Source organism: Aphis gossypii, chromosome 2, assembly GCF_020184175.1.
Source record: "Aphis gossypii isolate Hap1 chromosome 2, ASM2018417v2, whole genome shotgun sequence".
NCBI classification, from domain to species: Eukaryota; Metazoa; Arthropoda; class Insecta; order Hemiptera; family Aphididae; genus Aphis; species Aphis gossypii.
In genome coordinates this window covers 83,778,551-83,798,242 of record NC_065531.1, presented here as the reverse complement: position 1 = coordinate 83,798,242, position 19,692 = coordinate 83,778,551, and the positions used below count along the sequence as shown (strand labels likewise).

The 19,692-nt window shown below is 26.3% G+C and overlaps 2 protein-coding genes across 3 annotated transcripts; one reads left to right on the top strand and one right to left on the bottom strand.

Annotated features, from left to right (window-relative positions):
* Positions 1-1,319: 1,319 nt before the first annotated feature.
* LOC114119793 (kelch domain-containing protein 3) lies at positions 1,320-6,544 on the top strand. Its single transcript, XM_027981491.2, has 8 exons — positions 1,320-1,788; positions 1,876-2,261; positions 2,350-2,514; positions 5,020-5,207; positions 5,292-5,505; positions 5,571-5,879; positions 5,958-6,057; positions 6,176-6,544. Exons 2-8 carry the CDS (start codon positions 2,111-2,113, stop codon positions 6,267-6,269), a joined length of 1,221 nt encoding a protein of 406 aa, XP_027837292.1. The 5' UTR covers positions 1,320-1,788; positions 1,876-2,110; the 3' UTR covers positions 6,270-6,544.
* A 536-nt stretch (positions 6,545-7,080) lies between these two features.
* On the bottom strand, positions 7,081-16,431 carry LOC114119791 (protein croquemort-like). 2 transcript variants are annotated; one of them, XM_050198900.1, is made up of 9 exons: positions 16,290-16,431; positions 10,094-10,247; positions 9,769-9,929; positions 9,489-9,630; positions 9,206-9,424; positions 8,906-9,120; positions 8,381-8,657; positions 8,220-8,293; positions 7,081-8,152 (listed from the first exon to the last, which is right to left on the bottom strand). In XM_050198900.1, the coding sequence occupies exons 2-9, from the start codon at positions 10,136-10,138 to the stop codon at positions 7,921-7,923; spliced, it is 1,365 nt and encodes a 454-aa protein (XP_050054857.1). In that variant the 5' UTR covers positions 10,139-10,247; positions 16,290-16,431; the 3' UTR covers positions 7,081-7,920. The 2 variants fall into 2 exon arrangements, with proteins under 2 accessions (XP_050054857.1, XP_027837290.2); XM_027981489.2 differs by lacking the exon at positions 16,290-16,431 and adding an exon at positions 11,264-11,798.
* Between the last annotated feature and the right edge of the window lie 3,261 nt (positions 16,432-19,692).

Genomic DNA, 19,692 nt, shown 5'->3' with positions numbered 1-19,692 from the left:
GGTATAATATAAAGAGGATATATAAAGTATAGGTACGATTTAAAATTTTTTCCTTATTATTAACACGCTCTTTTCTGGCTTTACTCCTATAGTCCAATAAACCATAAGAAAAATATTTTTATTGTATTAAATGTTTATATTTTGGTATTTGATGATTTAGTATACTCTAAAAAAAAAATAATGGGTACAACTCTGAAAATACTAAACTAAGTTCTAGAGAAATATAATACAACTTTTTAGAATATCGTTACAATCGTACAACAGTTAACACTCCTAACACTTAAATAATATAAATGATTCAATTTTAGTAATTTTAGTAGTAGAAACCAAATTAAACTTAATGAAAGCAGTTATTTATTAAATTATTATTAATCATTATTTTATCAAAGAACCTATGCACTTCGCCATTCAACCGTAGATAATATGTAAATTACTTACTACTTAGGTAATTTCCAAAATAATTAATTAAGAGGATGTCAGCGGCCAGCGCACTATTTATTTTCTCTCTCTGGCCCATACGCAACATAGACAAAACATATTTACGTAAAATCTTTTTTCTACGTTTTTAAGTAATCTTGAGTAAAAACACCCATTACAAAAAAGGTAGAGAATAATATTTTTGAGGGAATAACATATCGATTTGTCAAAATGTGGCTTCAAAAGAATTTAAACATCGTTTAAATTTACAACATTATTTTGTTTTAATAGAGATATCATTGTGTATAAAGCTGTTTCACATTTTGGAGCAGTAAGTTCTTCAATTTTCAACTTAATGGGAGTTTTTTGATTGAAAATTGAGTTTAGATTCTAGTTGGTACTTTTGGGGGTCAAAAGTAAATACATACAAGTATTTGTATTTATGCAATTATTACCATTGATTATACATAATATAATAATCAATGGTATTACTCTGCCATGATTCACTCGACACCTACTATACAGCAATAGCAGTGATCTCTGGGTTCTTTTAATAAAAATTGTTCAAGGTTTATTTTTACCGTGGTTATTTTTTCGAGATTATTTATTAAGGGAATCATTCATATTACCTATGCACTTTGTAAAGAATAGGTATATGTTTATAGATTGTATATAATATGAAATATGAATAATAAAAAATAAAACATGTTTATGTACGTACAAATGTAGATAATAAATAATAGTCTAATAACTATTATTATTTATAGGTCTACTGGTCTAGACTCTGTTGTTAATAATTCTTTCACAGTCAACAGTAGTTATTGAATTATTCGATATTCCCCACCCTTTGAAAATAATATTATTATAATTTACTCATACTGTTTGTTTACACGTCGACGTCATCACTTATCGGGAATATCAATTTCATTTTTTTCATTACTGATTTTAGATAATTGAGATTAATTATTACTATTTCGAGTTTCGACTACTTTCCCATTCGCCGCTCACTGAGACAGTGAGACTGTTTCCTGTGGTGCCTGACCCGTTGGGCTCGGGCGCCTACGGTACTTGGTGCACCAGTGCGGTCTAAACTCTAGTTGTCGACAAATATTGTGATACAGTCATACAGACCACAGACATTATCGAGAAAAGGACTGCGACAGACCGCAGGAACGGCACATTTGTAGTTCACTCTTTACTATTGTTGTTGTTTTGTTTATTATTATCATCATCATCTTTTATTACCGTTTTTATCATTGGCCGTTGTTGATTATTTATTTCATAGCTTATCGTACATCGCGTATTTACATCTCGTTGACGGCAAGTACCTACCTAAATCAACTGTAGTTGTACTACTTGTACACTTGTATAGTAAGTTGTACCCTGAAAAGACTGTAATATTGTAATTGTCATTGAAATTTTTAATCAATGCTTTGTACCTATTTTCACTCGTTGTAGGTAAAAAGTCTAGTTTCATTTTGTACTGAGCGATTTATTGTAGCAAACCGTTCTCAAAATCGTCAGTCGCGATTAAATTTCCAAACACTCATTTCGTATTAACAGGGTGTAAGGAAAAGAATAAAGGTACGAAGCGATTGTTGTTCGAAGTCGGTATATGTGTATTGCATTTATTTGTCTCCTTGAACAAAACCAGTAGTGTGTCGACGGAATCCATTGGCTCACTGATAGCACTATGTACTGGACCGTTCACATGTATGGTGGCCCTCGACGGGTCAACCACGCTGCTGTTGCAATTGGCACAAGCATTTTCACTTTTGGCGGTTACTGCAGTGGTGTAGACTATAAAAGCTTTAAACCAATTGACATACACGTACTAGACACTGGTAAAATATTTTAAATATCTAGTCTTGTGCTCTTGGAACTTAGATTATACCAAATGTATTTAATGTTTTGCTGGTTTTATGATTCCAGAGAAATTGAAATGGTGGAAACTGGAGCTAAGTGATGATCAAGACTACACATGTGTTCCATTTCAAAGATATGGCCACACAGCCGTTGCCCTTGAATCTAATATTTACCTGTGGGGTGGACGTAATGACAATGAAGTTTGCAACACTCTGTACTGTTTCAACACAAGTAATTGATTGTTTTAAATATTTTTAAAAGGAAAACAAATATTGGGTGATCAAATATTATAATTACATAGATAGGTACCTAACTGAAATTATGTTTATATTTTTCTTAATTACTAAAAAAATTTTAAGAAGATGTCATACTCGCATGTGTTGTTTCCCCATTTTATCAACATACAACATATATCGACATACCAAAATGTATATTTAGCTGTTCCAATTTAATGTTATTAACTTAAATATTAAAATAAATTGATCTATTATTAAACATAATAATAAGATAAATAACCGAGTCTCTTAAAATCTCATTGATTTTTGACAGTGTTTTAATTTTTAATCATGCCTGTTAAATACTAATATTTAAAAATCTTCATAATATAAATTTGACGTGTTGTCCATTTAAAAGACAAATAATATATGCAGCATTGAGGCGTGATAATGTAATATCCTCTTCAAGACCTACGATTTTATGTACCTATCAAATAAATAATAGTTTCTATCACTTTTTATAAGCGGTATATATATTTTGAATTAAATTAGGAAGGTTAATTTTAAGGTGTTATGTTAATTAAAAATGTCATACCTATTTTACAATGCATTCATCTTAAAATCATAATTTTTGCATTTAGCTTACATAGGTATTGTTATTGAAATTATTTATTCACTACTGAAAACATTAAATAAATATGCATAGATTAATAAATTGTTAAAATGATGTACAAGACTTGATAAATAGATGACCATAGTTCAATATTAATTAAATACAATTTAAATCTCCATACTATTACCTAATAATTGTTTCTACAGACAAACTGGTTTAAATCTTAAAAGTAAAAAATTTACATTATTTTATTTTTGAGCAGAATTGTAATGACTTTAATGAGTTTAATGTTAACATTTATGTTTAATTAATACCAGGTAGGTTTAAATCTGTTAAAATAATATTTGGTCAGCTATGAAGCTTTATTCTAAAGAATGAATTGTCCAATGTCATCATCGATAATAACCAATAAAGTATCAACTATTTTAAAATCAAAACATGCATGTTTTTTTTCGCATATTTGTATACTTAATTGGATTTACAGTAGAATCCTTCTCGTCTTCGGCTAATCCACCACTCCGGTTAATCCGACCCTAGTATTATCAATATGAATACTTTAAAAATATGTGCATTTGAATTAAACATTTATGTATATATTATATATAATATTCTCATTAAAATTTTTTGTGTTACACATATTATTATATAGTAAATAATTATATATGTGTATGCAATTAAAAATAATTTAATAATTAAATTTAATACAATTTTTTCTTAAAATGTTTTTGTGTATTCTGATAATCTGATCTTTTTTGCGTTCCGACCACACCCCCAGTTCCGAAGGTGATAGATTAGAGGAGTTCTACTGTATATAAAAATATGCCTATAAATGAGTGATTCTCAATTAGTCAAGTGTGCAGTGAGAAATGTTATTTAATATTGAAAACAGTGTTTTCGGCAAAGTTTTTGTGGTTGTCAGTGTGTGTGCCGTGAAAATTTATGATGTATAATAGTGTGCGGTGAATCACATAAGGTTGAGAACCACTGCTATAAATATTAATTAAAATTCTAAATTAGCAAAATAGTACTAGAAACTGTAAATATGCATGCAAAATAAATTTTTTTATACATCAAAAAAGTGTACAACTATAAAATATTATTTTGATTCATGCAAAAATTGTGAGTATAAATTAAAAATTTATAAAGTTTATTTACAACTTAAAGTAAAGTTTCCAGTATTTATTTTAAAATTAACTTGCAATCAAAATCATACCAGAAACCAGACACGAATACAGGGAGGATTTGGGGTTCAAACCCCCTTGAAATAATTTCTTTAAAAATTAAGTCAAATTATACACTTATTATTACAAACATTTTTTTAATTTGTATTGCTATATTTTGTTAACTCTACCCCCCCCCTGCCTGAAATTTTATTTTGTGTATGTGCCTGCCAGAAACATGTCATTTTTTTGTATAATAACTTCTGTAATTTTTAATGCTATTAAAATAAAATTTTATGTACTAATAAATTAAAATGTAAATAATACTGTACTTATCTAAAATTTTAGGAATTTAAGAATATTAATAGCATATTTTAGTATAATTATTAAGAATATTATTTAGATTACAGTTTTTGAGATTTTTAAAGTATTTAAAGTATTTTATATATCATAGTGCATTGAATTCACAGCCCTAATTTTAAGTACAACTAAGATTTTAATTTAAAAATTATCAATAATTATTATTGAAGATAAAATGTTTTTGGAGTTTAAATTATCTACTAATATTTAAATTGTATTATTTATATTCTCTTCTGGTTATTTATTTATTTTTTTGGAATAATGGTATCAAAAATCAACTCAGAACTATGCAAGTAATTAATGTTAGATCGGGTTCTTAATTTTCAATTACTTTATCTCCTCTAAACTTGTTTGAAATAATTCTTATACAATGTATTTTCAAATTTAGACACTTTAAAATGGACAAAACCAACTGTATATGGAAGTATACCAGTGCCGAGAGATGGCCATTCCGCTTGTATCATTCAAAACTGCATGTATATATTTGGTGGATTTCAAGAACACCCAAGTCTATTTGCTTCAGATTTATATATGTTGAACTTTAATTCCATGGTATGGAGTATAGTCAAAACAAAGGTATTATTTGATAATTTTTATTACAAAATTGTATCTTATTCTTAATTTATTCAATAACAATTTTTGTGTGTTTATTTTACCTAGGGACATCCTCCGTCATATAGAGATTTTCATACTGCAACCGCTATTGATAATAAAATGTATATATTTGGTGGCCGTGGTGATTGGCATGCACCAAGACAAACTGAAAAAGATAAATATTGTTCCAATATTTATTATTTAGATACTTCTACAAGAAAGTGGATACGTCCTAAAATTCATGGCACTAAACCTATAGCACGGCGCAGCCATTCTGCATGTATGTCAAAACAATTTATCAAAATTACGATAATGTTACTTAAGTATGTATTGGATTGGTTACAGTTGTGTATAATGGCTGTTTATACATCTTTGGTGGCTTTAACAAAAACAAGGACTTACATTTTCATGACATAAATCGATATGATCCAGTTAGTTCTACTTGGATGAAAATATTACCAAAGGGCACACCTCCATGCGCTAGAAGAAGACAGATTTGTCAAGTAGTCAATGACAGGGTATTTATATCTGGTGGTACTAGTCCGCTTTTTCCCAGACCAGCAATACCTGCAAGACTACGGGAATACGATCTGGGTGATATAATGTATAATGTGGATCTCAAGGATCATGATGACCTTCATGTTTTAGATCTGAGTAAAATATTAAATTTTTTTTTTAATTACATATTTGACCTTCAAAGACAATATAATGTATTTCTTTATTCTTTCATAGAGCCTAGTCTAAAAAATATATGTATGGTGAATGTGTGGGAGAATATGGAAGAAATGAAAATTGATAATATAGATGATTTAAGCATTCCGTCATCATTAAAGTAAATAAATTTATTAAAATTTGGTTGCTATTAATTGTTAAATATTAATTTTTAATTTGATTATTGAGGTTGAGAAATGTCCATGTTTAATTTTATTTAAGACCTGAAAATTTTTCAGACGTGATCTGGCTGTCTATGATCCTTTTGAAATAATGGATACAGAGAGCAACATGATGCAGTCATATGAAGAAAATTTTCCCATTCTTTCATAGTAACTATTCAATAAACAACCAAAATAGACCAAAAATGCACTACACACAGTATTTTTTAAATATAAAAACCAACCTTTAATAATATTAAATTATTGTTAAAATAAGAAACAAAGTGCTTAGTTTTTCATTTAACGAAATACGTATTTCTTAGACCATGTCATGTTTCAATTTATATAAAATAATATTTTGTATTGTTATTTGTTATAGATAATATGTTATTTAAGATTTAGATACTATTATACTAATATAATATAATTATTTATTACATTGTTTAATTTTTGATTTAAATCAATAAATTAAGCAATTATTATAAATTATTACAAACATTAACCCTTTGATGAGAACTTTCTTTTTTCAAATGGTAAGTCCAGAGTGAATTATTTTTGATAAAATAATCAACATTTTATTCAAAGTATTTGCAGAAATATTTGTCCTAATTTTATCTTTTTTTTTTTTTTTAAATAGACAACAGACAAAAGCTCTTATTTGGTTATAGTTTTTAACTTAAGTATTTATAAAAAGCTTATAAATAGTATACAACACTGTCTTAAACAATCTAAGACCATAGTATACATTAAAATTCAATAAAATCAACAAATATAAATAAATATGGAGTTTTTGAAGTTATTGTTCTACAAAGGACACTTATTTGTGGACAGATATATCCATCACTATTCATCAAAGGGTTATCATATTTTAATAGTAATAGATAATATTAGAGCTTTGTAAATATTCAATGTTTTGTTTTTGAATACTAATTATTTTATAAGGGTACTTTTAGAGCCGTGCTGTGGGGGGCCTAGGGGGCCTAGCCCTGGGCACATGGTTTAAACTGTTTAAAGGGAGGCCAAACAATTATTTTTAGAACATTAAGGAGCGAATATTTTTAATTTTGCCCTGGGTGCTAAATCTTAACGGTAAAGCTCTGGGTACTTTATTCATTATTATTTACCATTTACAACATAGAATATTTATTTTATTTGGTTTACCTATGACAAAAACCAAAATCAAAACAAATAACACATTTAATCAAAAATAAATTTAATATTGCATAACAAATAATAATTGTACATTAATTCTAAGAATTGGCAGAAATTTTACATATAAAATTTAAAAATGTGACTTTAATATACACATTGTTAAAACTAAAAATATTTATTTTTTTATACTTACCATTTAATGGCTTAAAGTTAAATTTTTCTGCCATGACCTTATTTGTATAGATTGGCTATTTTATTTATTGTAATTATTAATTTTCAGTCTGATATAGTATTTGCATATTTTACATATTGTAATATGCAAAACAGTTCTCATTAAACAGAAATTTTAAAGAATGTTTACAATAGTTAAGTAATAAAAAATAATATTATAATATAAAGAAAAAGTACACGCTATTCTTAAGAATAATGTAAAATATAATAGGCAATTTATGTAATTTAAAAATGTGATTAAGTTAAGCGTAAAAAACAATGTAGTCATTTAGATTATGTCATATTATTAATTTATCAATAATTAAGGATATAATAAAATTTAAAATTATTTAATATGGCCATGCTAAAAATGGTAATATCTCTGCAAAGTGATGTTTCCATTTTAATATATTTCTTTTAGGAATTTGAGATCATCACAAAACAAAATGTTTATGTTCTTATTACAAAGGATCCAAGATGGTAAATGATTCATTTTTTCTGCTTACCCACAGGTAAGTGCTAAAGATTAGCATCACACATCCAGCTAATGCCAATATAAGCCAGACATAAGGAATAAAAATTGGTAATACGTTTGTAACTATCAACAATTGGTCTGACATGTTTTGTGGAATTTTAAAACTTTCAGAAAACCAAAACACAGGTAAATAGATTTCTGGCATATTTTTCAAAATTCTAAACAATTTAAATTATAATTAATATAATATAGTCTATTATAGATTAAAAAAGAAAATGTAATTACTTTAAGTCCTTAATTGGTTTCACTTTGACATTAAATTGAAGTCTAGCATCTACTTTAAGAGGTATTGAATAATCCTAAAACAAATATAAGTTTGTTTTTAAATGTGTACAGTATACTTAGTAGTAACACTTAATTAATGTGAAAATAAATTGTTTACTTACGTTCTCCAAAATCATTTTGAATTCGTGCAAAGTGCGATTGGGATTCATACCAACTACTGATTGTCTGTATGATTTATCAGCTAAATAAAAATGTGGAAATGATATAAATATAGGAAGTGAGTTGTCTCCACATAAACTTAACGGCCGTACACCAGGTAACGGGCATCCAGATGATGGACAATAACAAGTATTGTTAAAAACATCAGATCCCGCAACAAATTCGACTCCTTTCAAACCATTAATAAATGTATAGTTGTTGTTTTGCATAGTAATTGCACTAGAAATTAATAATATAATCTAGTAAATAATTTAAATAAATAAATATTTTAAAATTACATAAATTTTATATTAACAATTTAATTTTTATTTGTGCATAAATAATAAATTTTGGTTAACATAGTAATTTGTTCAAATTTAAATGTATGAAAGATAAGATTTTTTAATATACTTACTGATTGTAATATTTTAAATTTTAAATTTGAATTAATAATTGGTTTGGAAATTTTAGTTTAGACATTAATTTACCTGCAAATACCAGGTATATAAATTGACATGTTAGATTGCATAGCGGTGTGTTCTGGCCATAGATCGCCCGCAGAAGCATTTGAATAACTACAGTCTTTCTTGAACACATTCAACTTTGTGTTATAATTGACCGAATGCACTAGTCCAACATTTTCAATATTATTTTTTCCAGTAAACATATTGATTAAGCCATCTGAAGAAGTAGACATATTCATCTGTAAAATTGTTTAGTTATTAATTAAAAAATACATTCAGTTAATTGATAATATATATTTTATAAAGAGATATATATTATATTACACCATACAGCCATCCCACTTTTTTGAATGGCAAATCAATGGGAAAAAAAGATTTCAGTTTGATTACAACGTCCAAAAGAGCATCGTCGTAACCATCAAATATTAATTCACCAGCTGTCCTTGTTACATATGGCTTGTTGATGTTAGATAGTTTCAAATAGTAGTTTGTAAGAACGAATATCCAGTGTTTATTAATGGCTTGTAATTTTTCACCCAAAATCTACAAAGATTTGAATCAATATTATTAAAATTAAAATATTCAACATTTTTTCCACAAGACTTACATTAATCACAATATTAATTGTGGTAACATTATCGGACAATGAACCATTTGAAAGAGATTGTTCAAACTCCCAACTTTTCAACTGCATGTATGTTATTGTTTCATTATTGTTGAATGTAATATTGACTTTAGTACGATTTTCTCTGAAATTGCACATATTTTATTTGCATTGTGTTTATAAATATAGTATTGAATAATTTTAAATATATTTTATCAATTAATTTTTATATATTATTCAAAGTTAACACATTTAAATGTAATAAAATATTTATAGTTCATACTTGAAAACATATGGTCCTAACTGTTGCAATATTGGTAAGTCTCCTGTCTGTAGCGTAGCTTCTGGATTTGTCCAGTTGAACAAATATACACTCATGTGCAATGGTACTGGAATTTGTTTCCAATACTGATAAGTTTGAGTATTGTTTTCTAATTCGAGTTTCTGATTAACAAAATATTAGTCAACAATTATTGTATAATATCATGCATTTTTACTTTTTAGTACTGTTTGTTATAAAATATTTTTATAAAAAAAGTGAAATTTAAATTAACTAAATACAAGTAATAAATACTTCACAATATGTATTAATTATAATTAAGCATTACATTTATCATTATGTTGTTAAATATCTGTGGCCACAAATCGGCCATGATAATTCCTGTGAATAGAAACAGAATGCCAAACAATGATAGTAAAAGTTGACACCAGAAACCACGGCATTTTGAATCATTGTGCTCATCTTTAGCTGTAATCAACCGTCTGAAAAAAAAATGCAAATATTTAAATAATAATATTAAAATGTAGAAAAGTAGATATTCAAGAATTGATGAAAACAATTAAAATATATTATTAAAATGAATATCGCAATTAATTATAATACTATGTATTTACTTAATTTGTATTAACTGTAAACAATATTCACAGAAAACTCAATAATCAGTTATAATTCAGATTATTTATTATACATTTTTGTGACTTAAAAAAATAAGATTTCATAATATGACTCATATATTCATAGGCTAAAGATTACTTTAAATAAGTAAATTAAATTTTTATGACTAAATCCTATATAATATGTAATAGTCTTTAATATCTTGAAATTAATGTGCCACCAATGTATAAGTTATATTTTAATAATACTTAACTTATTTTGTTCAATTTTAGATACAACTTGACAGTTTTGTATTTAAAATTGAATAAAATTAGTAAACAAAGAAACAAAAATTAATGATACATAATATAAATAAAACATTAATACATCTGTTTCTATTTCAATATGTAGATTACTTAAAATTAATATTCATGTTTTTTCTAATTTAAATATTTGTTATTTCTGAGGGAGCAAGACTTTTCAGACAATCAATTATTATATATTTTAATAATATAATTTATTCTTGAGGAATTCCTTTTTTTTTGTTATATTTTTTTTTATTGTGTACTTATTTTTAAAGTTAAAGTAGATAGGTACATATATTTTAATTGTAATTAACTCAAACTTTTTATCCCCACTACAAGCATCAACATAGAGTTTGTATCTATGCATCTATTTATTTTAATTAATAATAAGTTCCATGTGTATATTGTATTTTTTTTTTTTTTGCATGAAACATATATTATTATTAATATCATTAACATTCTTGTGTTGCAATATTGCTCAATCGTAGACTTCTAAACGGGTGCTGTTAAATAGAATTAGATAGATGTTTAAAATGTTTACAATAAGCTCGGAATTAACACCAACAATTTATTGTTATGGTGTGATATTATTTACTTACTCCGTTTCTTCTATGTCATGACTCATTGTTAGATGGTAGAGTTTCACCATTAAATGACGAACGGTAATTGGTAATTGCAATTTATGATTTATATTTATGTATTTTCACTTAATCACATCGTAAACAGTATAAATTGTACAAAACTCAAACAACCATCTTATAAGAATTAGAGAATAAGAACGACGACAAAGACGAACTCGTATTACAACACTGGCGACTATAATTGCGCTTTCGGTTTAAAGTCTAATCATACTTAATAACAGTGAAAAACGTAATGTTAAAATGTTATCGTCTCACATGGTCAATATTGATGGTACAATCGGTGTTTTTAAGTATTGATATTATTATTTATAAGTAGGTATATATTAAAAATCTATCCAAGTCTTAACGAAAAACGAAGAATGACTGCATAAAAATGTATTCCCATCGAACTCTGTCGTAATAAATGGTCAGAAATCAGAATAATATAATTCGTTTATTATTTTTGTGTAATAAAAAATTGCATAATGGCATTATGTATCATAACGCTGTTATCTACATTCAATGGAATGATACATGTTTTTTATACATGTTATTATTTACACATTTTTTAATTCAAGGTTAATAGCTTGGACTAAGATAATATTAACATAGAATTTTGTGATATTAATATCTACAAGCCTTGATAATAATATTATCACTATCAAAATATATAGATAATTAACGGAATCATTGGAAATATCAGATGGTATTTACAGGAAGTTAATATTTCCTATAATAAAATAAATTACCGTCCTGTCGCCGTGTACCATATTGAGTATTGACATAATATAAAGGAATGATTGGGTTTGTGGGGCACGCAGTCCGTATATTATGCCTATGGTGATTTTAAGTACTAAAACTTTTTATAGTGACCCAATAATAGACCACTTTATGGACCCTATGGTGATAACTATCAAGTCATTAACGACCACCATCATAAAGAATTTATATAATTTTTTATTATTTGTATTAATTTATAACTTATTTCTTCTTTATAATAGTGATAACGATTAGGTTATATCTAATTAGTTAATTTGTGGCAGTAACGAACAATGTAATAATTTTAAATGTGTCATACAATAATAACTGGTGTATCTAACATTTTTAATAATTTAATATGGTACATAATGAATATTTTATTATTATATAACATTAACAATTAATAATTACGTCACACACTTATGTGCTGCTATAATACCTTGATTATTTATTATGAAGTGATTTGTTTTTACTTTTAAGAAGTGGTCGATCAAAAGAGCCTTTTTTCTAAGGTCCTATTACTGTTATCTAAATGATGGTACCACGAAAAGTAAACTCGGAAACTTATACCACGACAAAAAAATATAACCCTTAAATAAATATTCCCATGTAAAATGTTGCATATTATTTTTAATATCAAAAAAAAAAAAAAAACAATGCAAGTTATCATTGTATATATTTATGAAAAACGATTCCGAACGGAGGTGATTTGTCAGCCAGCAGCCTAGGATATAATTTCCAGTGGTTGATGAATAGGGTGATTTATGTTTTAATGGCCTGAATACATCAAAATGTAAGTTCTTTTATAATTATTATTAGCTAAACTTATGGAAAACCTTATACTAAATTTTCAAATCTTAGCTACTTATACGAAATTTTTTATTAATTTATCTACCAAATAAAACACATTATTTCGTTTTTAATCTAATATATAATATATTTATATACACACTGTATACTACCATTGATTATTGATTATAAAATAGGTTAGTATACAGCCACACAACAGAACATAATCAAATCTTAAATGTATATAATATTATGTACAGATGAGTACAGACGTACGGTATGCTGTACATTTTAATGTACTTGATTAACTTAATGTTCAATTTTTAAATTTTTCAATAATTATTGTTATTTTATAATGATTAAAATTAATACGAATTAAATTGAACAATAATAATTTTTAATTTTATGGACAAATACAACGGTGTATACAACAAATAAAATAGTTATTTAAAATTAAACGCATTTAAAAAAAAACATTATTAATAAACGTTTTTTTTTTTCATTAGGTATTAATAACTTTAATTCATGCAAGTTGTAGTTTACCTACTATAACTATCGAATACCAGCTATTAACTTAATATAATAAGTACCTATAATCTATATACGGCTATACCTATGACATATTATTATATTAACATAATGAATTATTATGATGCCTCAATAGGCTCAATAGATATTTGATCGCTGAATAGTAGTTTGATAAAGACGAGTAACAGTGGCGTAGTTATGATTTTGTTCTGGGGGGGGATATACAATTTATTGGTTAAACATAAAGTGGAGGGGCTCAATAAGTCAATGATTTAAACATTAAAAAAAAAGGCTCTGGGGGGGGGATCTATCCCCATATCCCCCCCATAACTACGCCACTGACGAGTAATTATTAAAAATAGATAAAAATACGATAATTTTAAACATTGTATTACGCTGGGCAGTAAGTATAGTAAATAGTTAAAAAGTTATAACTAGAGAACGGATTTGAACGCTCTAAAAAACAAAAAAATTGAATTTAAAAATACGAAGTGATCGGTAAAAACATATAATACATATTTATTTATTCTTACAGAATGAATGTTAACTAAATTTTTATCGAATTTTATTCATTCCTTTATAAAAATGACTTAACAACATAAAAATGCACTAAAAATATCAAAAAAAGTCTTAAAATGCAAACTAAAAGTTACATTTTTCAATTCCTTGATGTATGAAATAAACTTCGTGCTTGGAAAGCAATGTTTTTAGAAAAAAATGCAATTTGCATTGAAATCCGTTCCATAGTTAAGTTGTAGATACCTGTTATAAGTTACTTTTGTTGAAAACTTTTATATAAACTAAATAAAAAAAAAAAATGTGTATGTCAGAGTTTGTATCTGACGCTCAATATTGATTCGTTAACATCTAATATAGGCTCGCCGTTTTTTGCCGCTGTGTAGCACTCTCTAGAGAGATAAATGTATAATATAATAATTAAATATAATATTGTAATAAAAAGATGTTACATTGTAATAAATTATTGGTGGACAACAGGACAACCATGGCAACCATTAAACTTCCGTTACAATTTTTCGTGACATCGAATTAATACCAATTCACTCTATACCCATTATTTTACACACTCTTTTTTTTTGGGGGGGGGGGGGGTGGCTGGCGCGTAAAGATGTTAACACATCAAAAATTGAATGTTAGAAAATAATTTAGTTATTTCTTTTTATAAACAATTTAAGCTTAACTTGATTATTTATAAAAATTAAAGTTATTTACAAGTTTTTCAAATAATGAACTGAGTAGGTACCTATATTTTTCGCATTTAGTTTTCCACAAGATTATTATATTAATATAGGTACCTACGTATTTTTATATGAATAATATATCGTTACCACATAACAATGTTATACACAGTCTATATATTATGTAACACCCACGTGGGTTTCATATGGTCTACAGTCCATAAATATTAGATACCACTATCAATACTAGTATTTATTTACTAATATTATTGTATATAACTATACCAATCTTAAACACGTCTCTGCAGTCTGCAGTGCCACGCATTTGTTGATTAGTTTTTGAGTGTTACATTTTGTATATAACAAGGACAGAGATTCATAACCTAACTGTTAACTATTATACGTACAGAAACGTTATGGAGTGTATGCGTATCTTAAAATATAATATAAATATGTATATGAAAAATACAAAACAACACGTTTCCATAAACTTCCTGAAATGCATTTGTTCTCTAGTTGGTTTTTTACGATATTTTAATTTTTAAGTAAATTATGGCCATTTTCAGTTTTTTGAGTTATTTAATATTTTCATACTCATAACTCAATTTAAAATTAAAATATCATAAAAAACCAACGATGAGAGAATACAGATAATGTTCATACCTAAAAGGTGAATAATACATTAATCTACTCTAATAGGTACCTATTAAAACTGAAAGCACACTATCGAAAGTGGTGAACGAAAATTTACTATGTGGTATGTCGGTATGTGTATAAGACGGTGGCAATAAATGTGGGTGCGATATCCCCGTTCGGCCCGTACCCTTAACCTTAAGACATTTCACATTGAAGTATGCGACGAAAATTGCGATCGGCCGTAGGCTAAAAGACAGTAAAAACTACTGCTTAAAACACATTTTATTTTAAAATTCAAGGACTCGGATCAAAACGTTATCATCAACGTTATTATATTTTGAATAACAAACCCTCGTAAAAAAAGTATATAGTTTTAAGCTAAAGAAAAAAATTTATTGGAGAATTCATTTTGTTAAGCTTTTAACTTTTAGAGAAAAAAATTAAAAAATTAAGGAATTTGAAAGTACAAAAACTGTATACATTTTTATGATGGTTTATGACGGTTTTATTGATAATTTTAATTTTAAACGGTCATAAAATAATTATATTTTTTTTGATATTTTACTATTTCTTCAAAAAAAAAAATCTATTACATACTATAATATAGCTTTTTTAAGCTTTTTTTAATCACAATAAAAAATTTGTCATACATAAATAAAAATGAGTAAAAAAAGAGAAAAAATAATTTATAAAATATCTTGAAAATCTAATATGAATATTAGGTAACATCTTCAATATTATTTATGACTACTTATACATATTTTATTCCAGTGGAGTATTTAGGATTTATTAAATTTGAGAGGGAAGATAATATATGACTAAAATAGTTTTTCTCCCTCCACTCGAAATACATGAAGAATGAAGATACTATCAATTTATTATAATTTCATACCTAATATATATTATATATATATATAATAGGGCTCGGATTTTAGAGCATAATAGGCAACAATAAAATTACACGATTGTTTTAAAAATGCAAAAAAGAAGCATATTTATTTTTAAAAAAGCATGACCAAAAATTAACAAGAACTAGTTATAAAAATTAATAAAAAAATTTGAAAAATTAATTTAAATTAAAAAAAAGAATTATTTACCATGTATTTCCCTAGATTTGCAGAAATGAAACTAAGACTATTGTCCGACAGGATATTTTTATACATATAGAAAACGAGCTAACGATCTACATCCACCAGAGGTTTCAAATTACAACACTAAATCTTAAATTTTGAAACGTTCGATATCGATGTTACAAGTATACTGAACGACAACCGTAAGGTATTGCAGGGCGCAGGCTGTACGTAAATCGATAATCTATACGTTTAATATACATTTAATTAACAAGCCGATAACGAAAACAATAAAAATCCAATACAACCATTTAGTTCGCATTCTGGGTTTTTATATTTCTTATTTATCCATTTGTTTTTATTACAATAGCATAATTAACCTTTACAAATCTACAGCTGAAATGATTAAAAAAAAAAGTAACAAGAGAATCTACATCACATCGGTACATGTATATTATATAGCAATCGGTTGCTATAACAACCGGTTACTATAAACAATCACTAGCTGTTTTAACTGATAACATTCTCGATATCGCACAAATTAACAGAATAACCCTCAGCCATAAAATATATACATGTCAAAAAAAAAAAAAAAAAAAGTCGGCAAGTGAGTACCGCTCTGCTGTACATTAGGTGCTGTATGGATCATTATTATATATTATAGGAGTGTTAAATTTGAATCCAATGATAGTTATCATTGTATACGAAAAACGATTCTGAACGAAGATGATTTGTCAGCCTAGGATATAATTTCTAGTGGTTGGTGAAAAAGGTGGTTTAAAAAAACCAGCTTATATTAAAAAATATTTTGAAAATTAAATCACGTAAAGAAAACGCGAATCTTAATAACTGGTAAAATTTTCAAGTATCTACGACTTATACTTTTTGAATAATAACAAATATTTAAAATCGTTTGAGGATAAATCGTTATCATTACGCTATTTCGTTAAAATTTAAAATTCAAACGCACTTAAAATTTTTCCTATAATGATGCTTCGAGTTTTCTCTATAGATACTTGAAGGTAAACTTATGGAAAACTTAGTGTTGTATTTTTAATCCTTAGTTATAAACACAAAAAATTTTATGATTTTTCAACTTCAAATATTTCGCAAATATTCATAATTTTGACGAATTTTCGTCAAAATTAGAACTTCAAATGCTAATAAAAAAAAATTGTGCCTATGTATTCTTATAATTTTTTAATCACTATAAGAATAACATATGAGGAACTTTGTATTAAATTTTCAAGTATTTTGATAGGGCCAAAAAAATTTTATCGACACTTCAAAAATATTTTTTCAGAAAAATTGAAAATTTCAGTTGTCTATAAATAGCTCAAAAAAAGTCAAAATATTTTGAAATTTAAATCACGTAAAGAAAACGCGAATCTTAATAACTGGTAAAATTTTCAAGTATCTACGACTTATACTTTTTGAATAATAACAAATATCAAAAATCGTTTGAGGCTAAACTGTTATTTAACGCGGTTTTTGTAAAAATTTAAATTTCAAACACTCATAAAAATTTTTTGCCTGAATCCGGTAGAGTTTTTTTTACAGATATTTGAAGAAAAATGTATGGAGAACCTTGTACCAAATTTTCAAAACTTAGTTATAAAAGAAAAAAATTTTATGATTTTTCAACTTCAAAATTTCTTGCAAATTTTCGCGTTTTCGACAGATTTCGTAAAAATTTGAACTAAAAACGCTTATAAAAAAAAATTGTGACTAACGATTTTTAATTTTTTTAGCTACATTAAAAACAACTCATAAGGAACCTTGTATTAAATTTTCAAAACTTTTTGGTCATCCAAAAATTTTTTATCGACACTTTAAAAAAAATTTTCAAAAAAATCGAAAATTTCAGTAGTCTATAAATAACTCAAAAAAAGTCAAAATTTTTTGAAAATTTAACTATATACGGATACCACTGACATTAACATTTGGTGAAAATTTCAAGTATTTTCAGTGATTAGTTTTTGAATTACAACCATAAAAAAAAATCGATTTGGTCGAAAACTGGTTTTGCGTAAAAATTGCCGTTTTTCCGTCATTTTTTTTTTGTTTTTCTCGATTTTTTTGAAAACTGTTGGAAAATGTTAACTTTTTACCTCTATAATGCACCAAGGATATTCACTTTTACATCGGAAACCACCCCCATTGTTTGAAATTGGAGCATTATTTCGACTAGTTATGCTGTACACAGACACAAAAAAAAAAAACAAAACAAAAAAAAAAAAAACATACATCATTGTAAAATCAATACATTCTTCACTCCGTTCAGAATCTAAAACAATAAAAAATCAAAAAAAGGATTTACATAAAAAAATTGGTTTATTTGGAATCAGAATGACGTAAAATGATTTTCTGTATAAAAACTAAATCTTTATCTCATGTATAAAATAGAAGCTAATGCTTTAAAATCTGAGCCCTAATTATATATATTCATGGTAGGTGCATAAATTTTATAATTATAATATACATCATAATAAATAATATGAATTAAATAATGAATAATTTATTTATTTATCATTTACAAAATGGACTGTAGTCTACTAGGTTTTTTTTATCTATTTCTTCAAAATCCAATCTTATGTTGTTATGAATGTAAAGCTTTAAGAGCCCATTCAATCTAGACTATAATTAAAATAATATTCAAAATTTAAACAATTAATTAATACAACAAATATTTCATAAGTGAATAGAGAATATTTACCTCCTTCGTAAAATTTCTTAAATATGTTTTTAATCTTTTCATACAAGCTATTAGCTAATGCATAAAAATATGCTAAAAAAAGATCAAGGGGGAGATATATCTTCCTCATCTCACCCTCGTAAATACGCCACTGCTTTAGATTTATTCGTTTTGAGTTAAGAGTTAAGATGTATAAATTAGGAATAATTTTTGGAAGTACTGAGAACTTTTCTCTTTATAATTTCTTCCAGAAACTATCCTAAAAGTTGAAGATGAAAGCATGTTTACTGTTGTTAAAGTGATGCCATACAAAAACAAAAAAAAAAAAACGGATAATTGTAAATCCAATATATGTTCACTCTCATCTCATAATCTAAATCACATTGTAAAATCTATATTTAATCAAATTTGTGTAAACAAATAATGAAATAATGGAATAAATCTTGTTCGTTTTTTTAAATTATGTGAACACAGAACAGCCAACGACGAACAAAGCATCGTTAATATTTTTAGCCATTATTTTGAATCTACTTATAAAAAAGAAAATATTCCCTTTATTTCAAATAATTATCGAATAACCGAATTACCAGACTCTATTAACAGTTGTGAAATTAAACTCATGGATGTTTTTAATGAATTAGAAAGCTTAAAAATTTAAACGGGTATTGGCCTTGATGGACTCTCTCCTATATTTCTGCAGATAATAATACTTGTAAACAAAGCCAAGGGTAAAAT

What these genes read in the sequence shown, in the direction of transcription:
- LOC114119793 (XM_027981491.2), top strand. Translation starts at nt 2,111, where the DNA reads ATGTACTGGACCGTTCACATGTATGGTGGCCCTCGACGGGTCAACCAC. An exon ending in ACGGCGCAGCCATTCTGCAT is followed by an intron (nt 5,506 to 5,570) that starts GTATGTCAAAAC and finishes GATTGGTTACAG; the next exon opens with TTGTGTATAATGGCTGTTTA. An exon ending in CCTTCATGTTTTAGATCTGA is followed by an intron (nt 5,880 to 5,957) that starts GTAAAATATTAA and finishes ATTCTTTCATAG; the next exon opens with AGCCTAGTCTAAAAAATATA.
- LOC114119791 (XM_027981489.2), bottom strand. Translation starts at nt 11,313, where the DNA reads ATGGTGAAACTCTACCATCTAACAATGAGTCATGACATAGAAGAAACG. An exon ending in TTAGGACCATATGTTTTCAA is followed by an intron (nt 9,631 to 9,768) that starts GTATGAACTATA and finishes GTGCAATTTCAG; the next exon opens with AGAAAATCGTACTAAAGTCA. An exon ending in AAACCAATTAAGGACTTAAA is followed by an intron (nt 8,153 to 8,219) that starts GTAATTACATTT and finishes TAAATTGTTTAG; the next exon opens with AATTTTGAAAAATATGCCAG.